The sequence below is a fragment of the Carex rostrata genome, chromosome 2 (assembly GCF_964058835.1).
Source record: "Carex rostrata chromosome 2, lpCarRost1.2, whole genome shotgun sequence".
Taxonomy (NCBI): Eukaryota; Viridiplantae; Streptophyta; class Magnoliopsida; order Poales; family Cyperaceae; genus Carex; species Carex rostrata.
In genome coordinates this window covers 3,957,138-3,976,235 of record NC_135919.1, presented here as the reverse complement: position 1 = coordinate 3,976,235, position 19,098 = coordinate 3,957,138, and the positions used below count along the sequence as shown (strand labels likewise).

General features: G+C 34.4%; 1 protein-coding gene, 1 long non-coding RNA gene and 2 pseudogenes across 5 annotated transcripts in view; 1 reads left to right on the top strand and 3 right to left on the bottom strand.

Annotated features, from left to right (window-relative positions):
- LOC144567137 (receptor-like protein EIX2) overlaps positions 1 to 13,053 on the bottom strand; it is a 31,862-nt pseudogene extending 18,809 nt beyond the window's left edge. The window contains exons 1-2 of the transcript XR_013515357.1: positions 11,801 to 13,053; positions 9,724 to 11,759 (exon numbers count right to left, since the gene is read on the bottom strand). The product of XR_013515357.1 is annotated as a receptor-like protein EIX2 (transcript). The remainder of the gene's footprint in view (positions 1 to 9,723; positions 11,760 to 11,800) is intronic.
- Positions 3,392 to 5,112, bottom strand: LOC144567154 (protein WHAT'S THIS FACTOR 1, chloroplastic-like; annotated as a pseudogene).
- Positions 5,426 to 9,227, top strand: LOC144569681 (1-(5-phosphoribosyl)-5-[(5-phosphoribosylamino)methylideneamino] imidazole-4-carboxamide isomerase HISN3, chloroplastic-like). 3 transcript variants are annotated; one of them, XM_078320142.1, is made up of 4 exons: positions 5,426 to 5,600; positions 6,928 to 7,137; positions 8,276 to 8,400; positions 9,089 to 9,227. In XM_078320142.1, the coding sequence occupies exons 1-3, from the start codon at positions 5,465 to 5,467 to the stop codon at positions 8,308 to 8,310; spliced, it is 381 nt and encodes a 126-aa protein (XP_078176268.1). In that variant the 5' UTR covers positions 5,426 to 5,464; the 3' UTR covers positions 8,311 to 8,400; positions 9,089 to 9,227. The 3 variants fall into 3 exon arrangements, with proteins under 3 accessions (XP_078176268.1, XP_078176261.1, XP_078176276.1); XM_078320135.1 differs by lacking the exon at positions 9,089 to 9,227 and adding an exon at positions 8,636 to 8,684; XM_078320150.1 differs by lacking the exons at positions 5,426 to 5,600; positions 9,089 to 9,227 and adding exons at positions 6,271 to 6,680; positions 8,636 to 8,684.
- A 770-nt stretch (positions 13,054 to 13,823) lies between the features above and the next one.
- LOC144548979 (uncharacterized) lies at positions 13,824 to 16,491 on the bottom strand. The gene is made up of 2 exons (XR_013509519.1): positions 15,728 to 16,491; positions 13,824 to 14,884 (listed from the first exon to the last, which is right to left on the bottom strand). It is a non-coding gene; the product is annotated as an uncharacterized LOC144548979 (long non-coding RNA).
- Positions 16,492 to 19,098: the final 2,607 nt, after the last annotated feature.

Below are 19,098 nucleotides of genomic sequence, written 5' to 3'. Positions count from 1 at the left end.
TAATACAAAATTTCAGAAGGTTTAATTTTATGGCGCTATGATGATATAAGAATTGTTATTATTAACAATTTATCTAATAGCCTCTTGGGCTGATTGTAAAATATAACGGGCTTAAAAATCTTAGGTTGGGCCCAGTCAGATTCACCAAATCTTGTTTGAATGGTAACATCTCCAGAAATTTCGGCTCTAGTGTATCTTATTAAATCTAGTGTATCACTATACATAACACGATTGGCCTAGGGGGGGCCAAGGCCCAGGCCTTGGTTCCGCCCCTGATAGAGAGAGAGAGATATGGACTTGGGTGAGTCATGGCTCATTTTAGCTATTTTAAAAATTCAAACAAACGATTCGAACCGTTCATCTTGTTCATCATACTTAGAGACCAAATTTTATATTTTTTGGAATTTTTTTACTATTTATTAAGCCACTTTGAAAATCACTGATCCGACAATCCAGAAATTTTTACTGTTTTTTATTGTTCACCCAGATTTTCAGATTTTCAAAGTGGCTTAATAAATAGTAAAAAAATTCTCAAAAATATAAAATTTGGTCTCCAAGCACATTTCAATATGGAGATCACATCTAACAGTTCGGATCGGTTGTTTGGACTTTCAAAATGAAAATACGGCGTGAAGTACAAACACGTGGTGCTCCATGGCTCACCCAAGTCCATCTCTCTCTCTCTCTCTATATATATATATATGTAGGGTCCGGCTAATTTGCTGCCGGCAGTATTTCTGTCCAAGGTGTTGCCGTGTCTTTTTTTTATTTTGTGATATCCAAACAACAAATTCAAACTGTTAGATATTTAATCTATATTGTGATTTTTTTTTATGAACTGATTTGCCTAAGTGTTAGATACATGTGATGAGGTTATTAACATTTCCACCACAATAAAAAAAAAAAATTAAGATCCAGGCTACATATCTTTTGTGGTTGAATGAACTTGGGTTGTGCCATGTACTTTACGAAGTAGTCCAGCTACCATTAGTCACTTGGATTTTCATGGAACACCTTCAGTGCAAACAGTTTTGAACTTTTGATAACAGCAGCTGTAAACCAGCTAACATTAGCACTCGTAAGATGGAGCAAATGTAACACTAGCACTTCAGCTAATATTAGCCAATCTACAGAAGCTGAGCTTGCCTTTGTCAACAGGCATTGGTTACGAAAATTAATTGCAGCCCCGTTATGATGGATGAATTTTGGGCCGGTTTCTTTCAAGCCCAGTTTTCACTCTTAACAGCCATATGTGATGCTTTGATGCCATCAATATACTGTTCACGCGTTGAGACCCAATAAAATACTTTCTGCAAGCTTAATCTTCTGTTTCCATCTACCTGCTAATCATGATTTCTCAACTTCGTATTAATCATTCAGTATGGAATAGTTTGTATAGTTTTTATTCCAGAGATGTTAAAGCGGATATGTTTTCTGAGATTGCACCAAAAACATGATTCATGTGATAGTCAAGGCCCTCGAGAGATTTTACCACTTTGACTTCAACTAGGATAATTCCTATTATTAAGTGATTTTGGGCCGGATAAGAGTTGAGCTTCACTAATCCAGCAACAGCTATTATTGTGTCAGGTATCTCACCTGTTTTATTGTTTGTTATTTGACAAATGAATATCACGATGAATATTGTATTAGATTTAGTTTGCTATTAATAGTGGAAAATCAAAATAATTTTAAGTATGGCTATTTGATGACACTATGAGTTTTATAACTTTATTGACATCAAGAGATTAAAAACTCTCAAACATTTATATCCATTATGTGGATCACTTAATTGACAATTTAATCCAACATATTATTATAATTTTATTATATTGTTAGTTATCTAACATATTATTGGACGTTCAAATTAAGCTTTGCTATATCTAGGGCTGCAAACAGATCGGATACGGATGGGATAGTGGTAAAACTATATATGTATTCGTTTTTATTTTTTGAATACGGATGCAGATACATATTGGATATTAAATGGATATGAATACATAAAAAATCCGATATTGAACGGATACAAATACAAATACGGATATCATTTAGATACATAATTCATATATTGCAATAAAATTAACATATATTCAACAAAGTATTTTTTTCAAACAAAAATAATTCATAAATATAATTAAAATTTTGAGCCCTAAATCTAATAAAACTGAAAATATGTAAAAATATCAAGATTTAGTGGAGGATATCAGAATATGTAAAAAATACCATGTTTTGTACAAATTAAATGACCTAAATCTCATTTTTCTGCTGACGTTTTCATGAAGCTTCTAAAGATTTTCGTAAAAGGAAGTATATTTGTCTTATCTGTTTTTTCAAGAAAAATCGATAAATTCCTGGCTCGTTATCCAAAGTTCTTTGACTAAATCTGACCATTGGGATCCCGCTACGGAAACAACAGCTAGTTGTTCGTTTGAGTTTGATTTGAATAAGATTCGAACTAAATTGATTTGATTTATTTTAGAACGAACTAATTTTAAATTAAATTAATTGTGGAATTTTTTTGAATCAAACTCACATCGAATCATGAACTACGAACTTTTGTGCAGCCCTATCTGTAATAAGAAAATGTAAGAAAAGGAATAGAATAAAACTAATTGGCAGCGGGTAGTAGATTGAGGTTTTCACGGATATCCGAAATTTGAAAAATTACAAATACAAATAATTTTTGAAATCTTAAAATTACGGATACAGATAATTAAAATCATATTTCCATCCATATCTGCATAATTTATATCTATATCCACATCTGTATTCTTAAATGATCCATATCCGAATATCTGAATCCGCAAAATTTTGGATACGGATCCGGATGTGATCGGTTTGCACCCCTAGCTATATCACATCAGTTCATTTGATCACGTAAAAGTAGATTTCCAGTATCAAGTGTACAACTACAATTATACTAACTTGTTCATCTTTTGTTAAATTTGATGACCACACATATTTCTAATCCAAATCGAAATCCCCATCTGTGAACCAAATTATGTATGTATATATAGGTAGTAATTAATCGGTGTGTCACATGAGTAGAAATTGAAGAAACCAAACTGAAATTGATCATCTTCTAGACTGTAAACAATTTACAATTGAAATACATTTGTCCTGTTTGTTGACTGGCGACCTGACAATAAAGTTAGATCGATGACCCAAGCCACAATGATAATACACCTTTTGACTTGAGGTCTCATCATTTGATTCTCTTACACCTTTTGACTTGAGGTCATCTAATATGACTATATATGTCCTCAATTGTAAATTGTGAATGAGGAGGCATGTCCTTCGTTTCGGAGTATAGTCTCAGTCTTAGTCTCAGAAAATGATAACTTTCAGTTTGGTTTCTTCATTTTCTATATATTAGTTTATCGGACACCGATTACATTTTATTGACATATTGTGATTTGGAGTTAAAATTTGGTCGGACTCTAATCCCAATCGCCTCAGATTCCACACCTACTCTCAGCTGGATCGCCGATTTGGCATAGGATTCATTCCAAGAGACCAAATGTAGGTATCCATTCGACTCTGTACCAATTCAGGATGCCTCGGTACGAACGAGGTGAGCAGGTTGTCAGGGAAACCAAACAACTGCCTGACGTCAACTATCTTCCCCACTGGTATAGCACGATCTTTCGAAATCATGAGCAACTTACAGAGTTTAGCTAACTCTAGGGGTTCGTTCATAGATTTGATCCTGTCGGGGTATACTTCTAGAAGGTTGGGATACCAGTCGAGGAAGGTTGTGACGCGTATCTTGAGGTGGAGTTGCTCATGCCGTTTCTCAAGGTAACGCAAGGCGATGCACTGGTTGGGTTCAAGAAGTAATTCACGCACCATGCGGGAGACGAGGTGGTGGTCCTTGTTGCGGTCTATGGCGGAGTCCAGCACCAGGACTTTGTACCAGGGGACTTGCACTGATGCTTGAAGGTATTATAAGTGTTGCCATTATTCCTGCTATTCCGAGTTCCCTCCTAAATCGCATCGATGCGGAGAATTCATACTAGAGTTATTAAGAACGACTAAGCCTTAAAATTAGGATATAATTTGCACAAATATTTGCATAATTTATCATTAAATTGGTGTGCGTTTTTTCATTTTGGGACATGTTATCTAATTTTCTATTTCATTAAAAGCTTTATTGTGAACTCTGTTTGTAATCTCCTTAATTTCTTGTAAACTCCTTTTGTGTTCTCTCTTATAATATTATGGTTTTTGTTGCTTAAATTTGTCTCTTGATACTTTTGAAGTTATAGAGGATCTCAAGTCAAAACGTGCAAGACGAAATGATGGCCCCCTAACGCGCGCGTTTTTTTGGGTGAAAACGGATTGGATAGTGATCAAACTTATATTGATATCCGCCTTAATTTTTATATTTAGATACAGATTTAAATCTTAACAAATTCAAATATAATTTGGATATGAAAATAAAATGTTACTTACCTTTATGAAATAGATGAAATTTATCGTAAAATAATTTTTTTGTACTAATACCTCTAAATAAATATACATATTATCAAAACTAAAATTCATAACAAAAAGTATGTTATGAAATGTCGTGCTAATTTTTTTTCTGGACCACCAGGTGTTAATTATCTTTGAATATACAAAATTACGATTCATTTGTTGTATTGCACTGTTTGTAATTACATTCTCTGTTTTAATTATATAGACAGATTCATTTCTACCCTAAGCTATTAACTAGAGTAGTGTTGTAAAAAGATGGTTGTTTAGTCTGAGTAATTGGCTAATTAATTGTTGCCGGTGACCAAACTGTTACAAATTAATTGTATATTTTTTCATTTATATTGTCAATTAATTGGTCATTTTTATTATTCTTTTTTTTACATATATTTGCTAAATGTACTATACTTTATCTTGCCTTCTCTGAATTTTTGTAAATGACAATATCATAAAATTCTAATAATTTACAATGAAACTAAGTTAAAATAAATTTATTTGATAGGTTAAATTAATCAATTTTAATAATTACAAGTATATCCATATATATAACTTTCATGAAAGCACAAAATTATTCATAAAATTCTAATTAATAGCATACCGATTAATCGTACCGTTCTTCCGACAAATGCATACCATTATTAATTCACAACACTAAAGTAAACAAGAAGAGTATGCATAGCAGAAGTTTGTTCGAGATAAGCATCTTCTTCTACAATCTTGTGTCCAGTGGATGGATTTATGGAGATCTCCATTTGATTGTCATCGGGGCTTAATTGAGGATTTCCAAGTATTTATTCGGAATTTTACAGAGGCTCGGTTTATAATTAAGGATTATGAGCCAAGTTTATAATTGAAACTGAGGAAATTAAATACAATCAAAGGATAACCTTGTTGAATTTATTAATATCGGACGAGTTGTGATCCGAACAGGCCCAAAAGGGCCCAAAGATAGGCCCAAACTCGCCCGCCTCTCCCGACTCTCAGTTCGATGCATTTATCCCCATTTATTCGCCCCCTCTCAGTGCCCCTCTCTCTCTCTTGCCGGCGCCGGCGCGGCCTCTCCTCCGTCGTGCTGTATCTCCTCAGTCGCGTTTCTTGCCTCAGTTGCGCAGCCTCGCCTCAAGGTAATAAGGCCAACTTTCTTTTGAGTTCGGACCTAGTAGACTAGTAGAGATAGTCCTGTTGAGAATATGATGAAATCTTTGTTGAGTATTGGAACCAGAGAAGAATGAAGATAATTATTGATTGTTTATATTTTTCTTTATACCTTTCCTTGTTTGTATAAGAAAAGTGCATGAATTTAATACCTTGTGGAATGAGGTAATTGTAATTGTAACTTTCAAATTAATACTCAGCAAATTAGTGAAAACTTCTTGAATTTAACACCTCCCTAATGGTATTCCTTTTATTTCACAGTTTCATTCTAAATTTATACTAACTAGATGTTTATTTGCATGAATAGAATTATCATGAACTGATGCAATCAACTGAAGATGAAAAGTTTGATTTATAGATTGATTGGTACCAGTCAATTGAATTATATCTGCAATCGGAGATACCATCTTTTGTACCACCTACAAGGTGCACCCCTTCTAGTAATGCACTTCTCTTCCTCTATCTATCAGTAGTTCTCTTCTTTCCTTTTGTTTTCTTCTAGATATACTCTCCAAAGCTTGAAAATTTACCTTATTCTTTTAACTTCTTTAGGAGCTTGACATGGTGTTCAATGCGCGACACACTTTCGACCTTGTGATATACACAAGATGATTTTGTACTATAATCAAATGTATTTGAAGTTTCTGTACGGAATAAGGCTATTGGTACTTTGCATAGCGCATTTTGGTTCGTACTATGGATGCATATTTCCATTTTTAAAATCCAAACAGTCGATTTGTTCTGCTCAACATGATCTTCATATGAAAATGTGCTTGGATGTCAAATTTTACATTTTTTAGAATTTTTTACTATTTTTTAAGAGGTACAATATTACTTGATCTAAAGATTCTAGACCATTCAAAATTAGTGATTTTCTACCTATCCAAAAAAATACTAAAGAAATTAAAAAAAAAATGTAAAATTTGGCCTCCAAATAGATTTTCATATGGAGATCATGATGAACTATTTAGACCTTGAAATGAAGATATGGATCCATAGTACGGACCAAAGTGCATACTGTTACCTCACTCTTTTTGTACCACTAATAGGTACAAACATGTATTTTCATGGATATGTACTATTTTGGTTTTGAAGCAATCTTTATGTTTGCTCTTTTATGTTATTTTATTATTGCTGGTTACCATATTTTTTTCCAAGTACTCGAAACACTCCTTGTGAGGTTACTTGACCCGACCAGTATTGTACTTGAATGATATTTTGCCATTTTGTGGTATAACCTTCAATAAACTTAATTTCTGACCAAACGCTCAATTGAACTTTATTATTTTCTCTTAGGGAAAAGTGAAACAAATTGTGGGGTCAACTCTAAGAGATTCATCAGAAAATGGGAACTCTCTCTTGTGACTAACTTTGAATCTGACAAGTCAGCTGCCTACTATGCAAATATGTACAAAAGAGACAGTCTCACTGGTGGCCATGTCATAATGCTTGGTGTCGATCCCTTGAGCCAGGTGGCAGCTTTAGAGGGACTACATGCTTATCCTGGTTAGAAATTATATTTGTATTCTTCTACCTTTCTTACTTTTATTGGTAGATGGTGAGAGGGTCATGAATATTTGAATTACGGGTCGGGGTGTTCATTGGGTCGGTTCGATTAAAACCAAATTAAAATAGTCAAATCATAATTCTATTCAGTTTAAAAAATATAACCAAACCAACCAACGCTGGCACCGACGCTGGGGGAGGAAAATGTGTGTCATGAATAAAAAGGGAAATGTGTGTAAATGGCATGCCTACGAACAGGCCTCTTCCCAGTCATTAAAGAAGATGGGGGAGGAAAATGTGTGGAAATGGCATGCCTACGAACATTTGCAACTTGAGCTTGTTGCTCAGTTTATTCCATAACTTAATTTTCAACATAAACATAAACCCAAAAGCTCAATTTCTTAGTAAAATTCTTGATAATTATTCAAAATTAAACATATCCATGTATTAAAACCTCATCAATTCCTCAACATCACAGAATTTAACACAAACTGATTTTGATTTTCATATAATTATGAAAGAGTGTTTTCTATTTATGAGGTTTAAGTAATATTAGGAAGGGTGAAAATCAGAATTAGCCTCAAATCTAGACTTGATACCTAGAGTTAAGACCTGAAAACACTAATAATTTGTGATTACTAAACCTTCAATTGGGAAAATAAAAGTTCTGTTACCAACTACTTCAAAAGAACTGAGCCTCCTTTATTTTTAATTTTAATTGTGCATGTGCGATGGAGGTTGGACTATTTTCAAGTGGATTAGGAGGATATCCATGATATTTTCCACATTTTGGAGGATATTTATTGGTAGTTTAGACAAAATGAGTTTTGGGATATCAGAGATGGATATCTCTAGGAACGAAGAGAAAGAAGAAATAGAGAAGTGGGAGAAGGGATAAAATGGGTATTTATAAATTTAAAATGAGGTTTATTAGAAAAATCAATAAATTGGGTAAATTTGAGAGTTTTTGAACTTTAGAAGGGTAAATATGATATTATGAATTTTAGAGGGGGAAATACGTAATTTCAAGGTTTTTGAGGGGGATACATGAAATTCCCCCATTTTTTTAAGTTGGATTTGATTGAGGCTAATTTTGGTTTTTCCAATGTCCAATTTTGATTTATTTTTTGTAATGCAGAATGGAAAATATTGACAGAGATGGCAAAAGTTTAGTGATGTATTTGTAGATGCTCAAAGTTTGGAATTTTTGGCTTCATATGCTGATGAGTTTTTGGTGCATGGAGTTGATGTAGAGGGGAAAAGGTGAAGCTTTCTCACCATATCATATATGACTTTTCCTTTTTTGATTACTGTTTAATAAAGGTTTCATTGGATTAAGTTTTAGTTGAGCAGTTCAAAGGCAATAAAACTGGTAGTTCATCCTTTCACCCAACCTAGTTGGTCATATACTGGATACAACTATATAATTAATGTTATAGAAGGTATGCTTTCTACTTTGTTGACTTTCATTCATGTCGACTTTCTTATAACACGACAGATTAGGTATAGATGAGGAGCTTGTCACTCTGCTTGGATCTCTTTCTCTAGTATGTAACACACTTCTTTTCAAATATTTTGAATCCTTCACTTTTCTCGTTATCTTATTTAAAGTTGAGAAGAAAAATGTTGGTTTTATGGTTGAATTAGACTTTCTTAGAAGACCAATAATTTGTTATTTTTATTTTTATTTTTTTGAGGAAAATAGGCTTTTTTTTGTCATTATCATATTTGTAAGCACCTTTTTGCAGTTTTTTTTTTTTTTTTTATATGGAATCAAATTATTTTCAAAATTAGCTCCTAATTAGGTTTTGTTTTACCTGTCACTCTCTATTTACTTTGTGTTTACATAAAAAAAATGTCTTGTTAGCATATAGAGGTTTCATATTGTTTGCAAATACAACAAAGGGTTAATCTCATTTGGATTCCCCTAATTTTGTAACTGGTATTGTAGATTCCGGTAACTTATGCTGGAGGTGTATCAAAAATGGAAGACCTCGAGAGAATAAAGACAGCTGGTAGGGGCCGAGTTGATGTAACAGTCGGTAGCTCTCTCGACATATTTGGAGGTGACCTATCCTATCATAAGGTTGTAGCATGGCATAATGAACAAATCATGGTTAATATATACCATCAATGACCTTTTCGGGAGCAAAATTTGAGTTGAATTCGTTTTTTTCTTGATCAAATTATTTATGCAATGGAGAGTAATTAATTAGTGATGATTAGAGAAATGTATTTGTACAATTAAGGTCAACAACTAGTGGAATACTATCTTGTTTTGAGTAATAAATTGATGTAGTAGAAGAGTAAAAATAGGGTGTTCTTAAGATCATCAAATCTGTTCTGGCTTCAAATGACAAATTATTTAGATCATTAAAATTGATCTTTAATTCTTTGGCGAGCAAATAGAGAAATATAAAAAACACACAAGAAACCAACAACAACAAACAATCAAGCCCATAAAATAAAAGAGAGACACAAGATTTTACGTGGAAATCCTTTCGGGAGAAAACCATGGAGCACGGTACAAAATTACTATAACAAAGAGTTTTACAATATATATAAGGAGATTATCAAGCTAATAACATTCTTTCTCACATTCTCTCACAATTTTATATACTAATCTATGAGATTATCAAGTGTATTTGGGTGAATTAAACAAGTGCAAAAACTCAAGAGAAGAACTTGAAGAGGAGCCTTCTTTTTTAACAGAGAAGGGAAGAGGGCAGCTTCAGAGATGAGAGACTCTTCAACTCATGGTTTGACTTTTAATCAATTGAAGAGTACAGGGGTGATTTGGAGATGAATTCTGCCACAAAAAACCATAATGAGCTACGACCCAATTCTATTGTCTTCATATTATAACACCCATAACATATACCTCTCAAGCATATTATCGACCATCTGAAAATAAGTATACCTCCACTTTACTTTGAACAGTAGAATGAAAAACACCAGTAGAAATCCTGCCACAAACCCAAACTCGATGAACAAATACAACCACTTGTCCCTATCATCGGTAATTTTTGAATTGGAATCGTTGTTACCATCACTCTGAGGAAGTCTCACACTGCTATCACAACTCATCTCTAGTGGGGGTCCACATAGGTATGGATTGCCACTGTAGATTGATGGGTCATTAAGCGTCTGCAACTGATGTCCATTTGGAATGCTTCCAGATAGATTATTGTAAGAAAAATTGAGCACTTCCAAAGAGTATAAAGTGGATATGCTTTGTGGGATAGTCCCTGATAGGTTATTCTTGTGAAAGTCGAGTGACTCTAGAGATGTCATATTTCCAATTTGAAGCGGAATGTTTCCTATTAAGTGATTGTGGGACAAGTTTAGATTTAATAAACCAGCAAGAACAACTATCTCTTGAGGTATTTCACCAGTTAGACTATTGTTTGACAAATCCATACTCTTCAATAAAAGGTCTTGAGAATCATAATCAAGGGTCAATCCTTTGATAATTGCATTTATACTCGCATCAATACGATAATAATATCCAAACGAGAACAATTGACTCATCGAGGTAAAATTATCCAAGCCTCTTGGCAGTGGGCCAGTAAGGTAGTTATTGGAAAGATCTAAGAACTGTAGATTATTGAGTTGTGTCAATTTTGATGGGATATTACCAGAAATTAAATTGGACCGCAACCTTAGAATTTTCAACTGCTGAAAGCTTTCTCCTATCCAATCTGGTATTATCCCGTGAAAGCTATTTTCTCCAAGATCAAGCAATTTTAATCCACTGCAAAATTGCAAATCAAATGGAAACTGCCGAGTTAAACTGTTGTTTGCAAGCTGAAGCGCTTCTAGTGTGACTGAACAATTCAAAGAGCTGGGCACAACACCAGAGATCCTATTATTTGCAAGATTTACGTCGTAACTGATGTTAGACCAGCAAGGAGGAAGATGCCCTGATAAACTATTACTCGAGAGATCAAGATAATACAAACTAGTTAATCCGCAAGGAAACAACTCTACCATTTCAACAGTGTTATTATTCGATACGATCAGTTTATTCTTATATGGTGACTTACGGTTTTTACGCAGTTGTCCCGACAAGGAGTTATTCGAAAGATCTAGTTCCCTCAAACTTGTTGGAAGAAATGGTATATTTCCCTCAAGCCGATTATTACTCAAATCCATATACACGAGTTTGGTCATGTGTACCAAGCTGGCTGGTAACTTCCCTCTAAGTAAGTTTGTTGACAAATCAAGGCTATTAAGTGAAGATAAACTCCATAACCAATCGGGTATACTACCATCAATTCCCGTGTATGTGAGGTATAGAACCTTAATTTCTACTTGTCTTCGGAGCCAAGAGGGAAATTTTGGCCCTAGTTTGCATGAACTCAAATAGATACTATTCAGTTGGAAAGAAGGGGTCCAATTACTATCAACTAAAATAGTTATGTTATTATATTCGAGGGATAAATCTTTTAGTTTTAACAAACTAGTTACATGAGCTTCTGATAGTAGTCCTGTGAGGGAGTTCCAACCAAGATCAAGATAGACAAGATTTGTTAAATTTCCAATATCAATTGGTATTATACCACTTAGGTTATTATTGTAAAGCCCAAGATGAGTTACACTTGTCATATCCGTTATCCACCCTGTCAAAGTTCCAGATAAGTTATGTTATTATATTCGAGGGATAAATCTTTTAGTTTTAACAAACTAGTTACATGAGCTTCTGATAGTAGTCCTGTGAGGGAGTTCCAACCAAGATCAAGATAGACAAGATTTGTTAAATTTCCAATATCAATTGGTATTATACCACTTAGGTTATTATTGTAAAGCCCAAGATGAGTTACACTTGTCATATCCGTTATCCACCCTGTCAAAGTTCCAGATAAGTTAGTTGATGAAAGATCTAAATACTCCAGATTCCCCAATGTGTAATTTGACAACTTGCCCAATAATAACTCTCGAATATCTCCTTCTATATTGTTCCAACGTAAAGATAAGTCGGTTAATTTTGTAGACCATGTAGTGGTGGTACCATGCCAACAAGTGAATTATAATTGAGTGTAAGTTTGTTTAGAGAAGTTAGATTTCCCAGTATAGCGGGATATGGCCCCACCAGGTTACACTCTTCGAGAGTTAGAACATTTAAACTATGTAAACTGCCCACCCAAATGGGTATGGTGGTATTGAAGTTTTGTTCAGAAAGATGAAGCACTTTGAGGGAGGTGAAGTTCACAAAAGGGATTGATTGTGGAATGTGAGTTAGATTGTTATTGTACAAAACTAACACTTCAAGTGATGATAGTTTGTTCAAAGTTTCCACCCAATCATTTGAATCTTTAAAATCAACTCCTGACATTTCCATATGTTTTAGATTCCTCAGATTAGGTAACCACCATGTATCCGTGTTCAACATAAAAACAATAGAATATTGGTTGAGGAGGTATTCGTATTCAACATAATTGCTAAGATCCAAGTACATTAATCTAGAAAGGTTCCCAAGTTGAGGAGGTATCGTTCCAGATAAGTACGTATAAGACAAGTTGAGATACTTTAAGTTTCTAAATGCACCGATAAATTCTGGAAATTTACTCCCAGTAAAATTATTAAAGCTGAGATCCAAGTATTTCAGATCACTAAGAAATATCAAAGATGGGCTGATCTTGCCTATCAAACTATAGTAGATCCAATCATCGGAGTAATCTACATAGGTATTTCGAAGGTTTAGTTTGACAACATGACCTGTTTGATTGTTGCAACGGATCCCTGCCCAGTTGCAGCAATTCTCGCCACTCCATGAAGCCAAACGACTGCTCGTATCATTGACACCAGCTTTGAATTCCAGCAGTGCATCTCTCTCATGCTCAATACAACAATTTGCCAAGAAGGCTTGAATGAATACGAGGTGGAGGAAATTGAGTGAGAAATAGTGCATCTTTATTAGTTAATGTGAGAAGCTCTCAATGGTTCAGTAAAGTCTTCTAGTTGCACCTACTTAATACAAGTAGCTAGGTGTTGCGATGATATCCTGAGATTAATTATGCAAGGTACTGAGACACCACACTACTAGAATTCACTCTTTTTTCATGCTCCCGAAAATAGCTTTTTCCAAGGGATTACTCTTGAAAAAAGCCCAAAAATCGTCATTTTCAAGCGCTACCCTTGAAAATACTACCGTTGATAATACCCTCCTTGTAAATAGTCAGTATTTCCAAGGGGACCGTTGGAAATACTATTTTCTAGCTTTTTTCAAGAGACTACCCTTGAAAAAAGGGCCGTTGGTAATACCTTCAAATTTGACCACTGTCTACATTATTTTCAAGGGGAGCATCGTGGAGCCCACCAGATTATTTTCAAGGGGAGCATCGTGGAGCCCACCAGATTATTTTCAAGGGGAGGGAACATGGGTCCCACTTGAACATTTCCAAGGGTGACACCCCTGGGACCCACTTGAGTATTTTCAAGGGCAGTTTATGGAGGACCCACCCCAGCAAATTCATGGCCAACAAAAGTGGGCCCCACCTGGTCAGATGTTGGTGCTATTATTTGAATGGGTTCGTGCATTTTTTTCATGAAAATACTAGCCTCCTTTTTTTTTGTACCAAAATGCTTTCATTGGATAATTCTCTCGGTACCAACCCAATATTCCTTTACAATCCCCAATTCACATTCAAACTGATAACACATCTTACAAATCAATAGAAAACACATTGAGAAAAGATATTGCAAAGCATTTAATAAGCATAAATCATTAATATAATCAACACATTGTATCAAAAGAAGATGAAAAACCCTTTACAACACAGTATTGTGTGCTTGCACACTACTAATATACTCAAAATATATCCACTATGCTATGAGTTAACAAAAATTCACATAATAAGTTACCACCTAGTTTGTTGATATGCTAGAAGTTGTAAATTCACCAAAATGTGCACTTTCGGACACCTAGTTTGTTCTTTACCTTGTTGCATCAAAGTCACCAATATAACAATATTGGGAAGCACTTATCCCACCATCCGGCCCCTACAAAAATTAATAATAAATGACAATGTAAGAAAACAGAGCTCAAGTATTTAATTTTTCAAACAACAGTTCCAAAATTGCCCTTCTTTGCTTACTCCTTCATATATGCAATTAAAAACTAAGCATAAGATTGAGTGCTCGTGCAATACCAAGCAACTGAAATATTCCAACATAATAAGATTGCAGTTTTCCAGTACATGTTGACTAATTATTTTATCAAAATGATATTAACTAAACACATTGTTCATATTAAAATGAGGTATATGACTACAAATACGATCTACTATTTCGGCAAGGTACATTGAGTTTTAGAACAATTATTACCAATTTCTGATTTTTCTACAAATTATAGTGAATTTTCAAAGTTCAGCACTTAAACACAAGTTCCAGCTCAAAAACAACATGTCGGTATCAAACTAACCATGAAAGGAACTTAAATTTAACATAGCTCTGGGTCATTAAATGAATTGAAATTAATTGAGGGTGTAGTTCATGACTCCTTGAAACTTTGGACACCAAGAACACTTCATTGAATCTGCGGTATGTTCTACACAAAAATGACAAGGCAGCATGCTAGAAAACATGAAAAACTGGTACCAGCTTAGGTTGGTACATAATCTGATCTGCACAAAAACACTAGTTCGACCTAGCTAGAAAATTTAGAAAATAATGAAACTTAACAGAGATGTAGATCATGAGTTTCTTGAATTTCAGAGACCAAGAACACCCAATTCAGAGTTATGAGCTGTTCTACACAAAATTCACAAATCAGCTTGTCAGGAAATTAAAAAAAAAACAGCAAACAGTGCCTGGTTCAAAGGAGCAAAAGCATACCCAAAATACTCCTAAAAATCCCACCAAAATAACAAAACACCCATAGACCCTCCATAAGCCTTGCGGTGACCTCGAAGTAGACCCTTATATGAAGAAAACCGAAATGAGAATGCTAAGTATGATGAACAATCATGCTGAAAAATAGCACTATCTTGCCTCTTTGTCAATTGAATAAAACCTAAGGGCTTGATTGATAACTTCCCTAAATTCTTGGAGACCTAGACAAACATGTATACAAGACAGCCGCAAACTTGAAAAAATTAAATCCGGTCACCAAAGTTATCAAATCATGTCTTGACACAACACCACAACTTTCTCATTTCAAGTCCAAATCAACCCCAAATGAACCCAAGTTAAATCCTTCATGTTTCTAAACCAAAATTGAGTATGTTCAAGCATCAGCCCACTCATGAAATTGCCAAAATACCCCTTCACTCGAACTCAAGTGGATTTTTCATGAATAACTTATATAGAAATATAGAATTGTGAAATGATAATAAATACACCTCCAAATGATAACAAATAGACAAGTATCTTTCAAATGACAATCACTTAGGCATACTTCTCTTGTTCTTTCAATTTGTTTAGGAGCCTTGATCTTTAGATTGAAATAAAATAAAACTTCACAATTAGCTGTCTAGCTCTCCAAAATTAATAGTTTTGGAATAAAAATTAACCTATACTCTTGTTGGGAAAGAAGAAATTAAGTATTTCAGCAAACAACCCACTCGGCATAGAAGAAATTAAAGTTAACCTTCTTCGACGATGAGTCCTCCAGTGAGATGCATCTTCACAAATATCTTTCCAAGGTCCCAACGGAGGCACTTTCCTATAATCTCTAGCAAAATACTACAACCTTTCAAACAGGAACTTTGGTGAAAAATCAAATCCAACACTCCAGCAATAACGAAATAGCTATGGCATTATCAGAAACTTGGAGAATGAAGGTCAGAGAAGAGAGAGAAAGAGAAAGCCTTGGATAAGAGCAAAAAACCTAGGACCAAGGAGGCGGAGGTCGGAGACGCGGACAGCTGAGTATGCCGTGTGCGGCACGTCTGGGGGGTGGGCTGGTCGTTGTGCGACGCGTCCGAAGACGCGGATCGCTGAGTACGGCAGTACGCCGTGTGCGATGCTTCTCTGCCTCACTGGTGGGGATTAGGTTACGATTAGTGACTCAGAGAATAGGAAGGGCGCAATTGAAATTGAAGGACTTGGGGAATTATGGATCGTAATTGAAGGGAACCCCAATTGAAGAGGGAGAAGTAATTTGGCAAAATTTTCGTTTCGCGCTTAAATGGACTTAGAGAATAGGAAATGGGGGAATTATTTTCCAAAATTTTCACTGAGCGCCTCAGTTTGTCAAAAATTTCGCTATTCATATCTGATGTGTCACGTGGGACCCATTTGTCATCCTCTATTCTATTTCCGATCCAGAATCAATACATAAGATAGGTGATCATATTCATTGATAATCAAAACAACACATTTTCAATCAGACGGTTCATATTTACATATCTATGAATTAATTAATGCTTGCACAGCAAAAAAATATTAAAAAATTAGAAAGAAAAAAGTTCAATTTTTGTACGACTTATAAGGCCAAATCATACTCGTAATTTCAATTTTATAAACTTTCATTGTTATTTGTCCTTTCAAATTTAACAAATATATATGGACCGTTCATTTTGACGTGAACGATCAACGGTCGATATAAAATGAAATGATTCCAAATTTGTTTGGAAATGATCAAGAGAAAATATTGAATCTAACAAATATAATTTTTTTTGCAGTTTTATTATGTCCTGGCTTCGATCCGATGTGAATTGTTTATAGCCTTTCGATGTTTCAATATTCCGTCGACTAGATAGATATGTAAATAAAAATATTTTTTCGTGAAACTTTGCTGCAAGAGAATAAATACAGTGCTCTTTAATTTGAACGATTCCGATCGACTAGCGGACAATATATTCCCGTACACCTTCATTAACTCACATAACTAGAGTTTATGAACATAAGACATAAACTATAGCTTTGTGAGTTAATGAAGGTGTACGGGAATATATTGTCCCCTAGTCGATCGGAACCGTTCAAATTAAAGAGCACTGCATTTATTCTCTTGCAGCAAAGTTTCACGAAAAAATATTTTTATTTACATATCCATCTAGTCGATAGAATACTGAAACATCAAAAGGCTATAAACAATTCACGTCGGATCGAAACTTAAACATAATAAAACTTGAAAAAAATTATGTTGGTTATGTTCAATGTTTTCCCTTGATCATTTTAATACAATTTTGGAATAATTTCATCGCAGATCAACCGTCAAAATGATAATGGAAAAATGAACGGTCCGTAAAAGTTTGCTAACTTTGAAGGGACAAATAATGATAAAATTATTTAAAATTGACAATTATAAGTATGATTTGACCGTAGAAGATGTAAAAAATCTTTAAAAAAATTTTTAAATTTTTTTTCATATTATTTGTTGTACATGCCTTGCCTAATTAGTAAATATCTATGTTCCGAGCCATATGATAAGCAATGAATGGTTCTGATGTGTTCATTTAGGCGATTTTATTAACAGAGCAGTTTTGAATCTATGCAGCACACAACCTATACAATTTAAAGAGTGTCCAATATATTTAACAAACTTCTTGTAGCTAAAACTGCTCTGCTAAAAATTTTACTTGTCAATTTTTTTTTGTATCCCGTCTAATCCAGAGAGGGCCAGAGGGATTCCCTTTGTGATAAATTCATATTCTCCTTGGCTGAATTTTTCTGTTCTTACAACCTTCTCCCCTTTTCGTTTCCCTCTAAAACCCCATACAACAAAACCATCTAGTGTAACATTTTTTTATTCACTACCTCTCTCTCTCCTCGACTCCTCCCCTCTTTACTTCCGCCAATTCAGATGATCAGCTGCTGTGATTAAAGAAACCATTGCTCCCAAGTTTGAAATGGGCGAATCAAACTCACAATCGAGTCTGATAATGACAGTGCTAAGGTTTATTTGTTTAGTTTATCTAGCTATTTACCGGTGTTTGATAGTGTGCACACATGGTGTTTGATGAAATGACATATGTGCACAAGTTTTAGTAAACCGATAATTTTTGCCCGCTCGATCGATGTCTGTGATCAATGAATTGTTGTCGATTTCTTGTGTTAGGTGAAACAAATTTATGGTTTGATTGCAATTTTTATAGTTGTCTATTTGATTGCAATTTTTGTTGTGCATATAAGGTGTTTGTTGAAATGCCCTCTACAAATTAAGACTACCTATTGACATACTCTTGTTTTTTCAGGGGGCTAATGTACGCTGTCAAAGAATTTAGATGAAGATGTTTATATCTTGGCCTTGTATGCTACAACTCACATGAAGAATCTAGATGCAGATGTTTATAGCTTGCCACTGCTCTTACAAACCCAACGAAAGTTTTCAAAATATGCTAATTATATGCGTAAATTTGTAACTTTTAGATGACTTGTATGCAAATTATCTAGAGAAAACTGAACCAAATTAGTTATCGTCACCAACAATGTAATGTATGGATTCACAGGGATTTATTTTAAATTTCAGATTCAGGAGATCGGGTCAGTTCTAATTATGGTTGACTTTGAAAGAATGTGATTGATTCACACATGGGTATAATGTTGAAATGAATTAGAATGGTAATGATTGATATTGAAGGACCTTTTATTTTTCTTGATTGGATCTGAAACCCTATTTTTCTACTCTCCACCACATCAGTTTTCCTTTAATGTGGCACTGATTTACAAGGCCTCGTACCAGCGTCATATTTTTACTGTTAGTAGTTTAGATGATATATTAGACTTATTTGGGCAGACTCTAAACATAGTTTTACTTGCTGCTTGTTGTCAATTTGGAGATAAGGATTTGCTTGTTATGGGATTAAAGAATTCGAAAGAATGTAAACTAGTGTTTTCCTAATTTACAGTCTTCTTGTTATTATCTTGTACTTAGTGAAATGACTTATCTTATCCATGACCTCACTTTATTCAAAAAAAAGAGCTGACATTGCTTTTTTTTTGCCTCTTAGTCTAGTAATTGAAGATGGAAGCATACAAGGAAATGGACAAATTATCATATTACGAAAAAAATTGTAG

Bases quoted from the DNA above. Each gene is read 5' to 3' on its own strand.
- LOC144569681 (XM_078320142.1), top strand. From the start codon at position 5,465: ATGCATTTATCCCCATTTATTCGCCCCCTCTCAGTGCCCCTCTCTCTC. The intron at 5,601-6,927 runs GTAATAAGGCCA...ATTTTCTCTTAG, and splicing joins TTGCGCAGCCTCGCCTCAAG to GGAAAAGTGAAACAAATTGT. The intron at 7,138-8,275 runs GTTAGAAATTAT...TTTGTAATGCAG, and splicing joins GGGACTACATGCTTATCCTG to AATGGAAAATATTGACAGAG.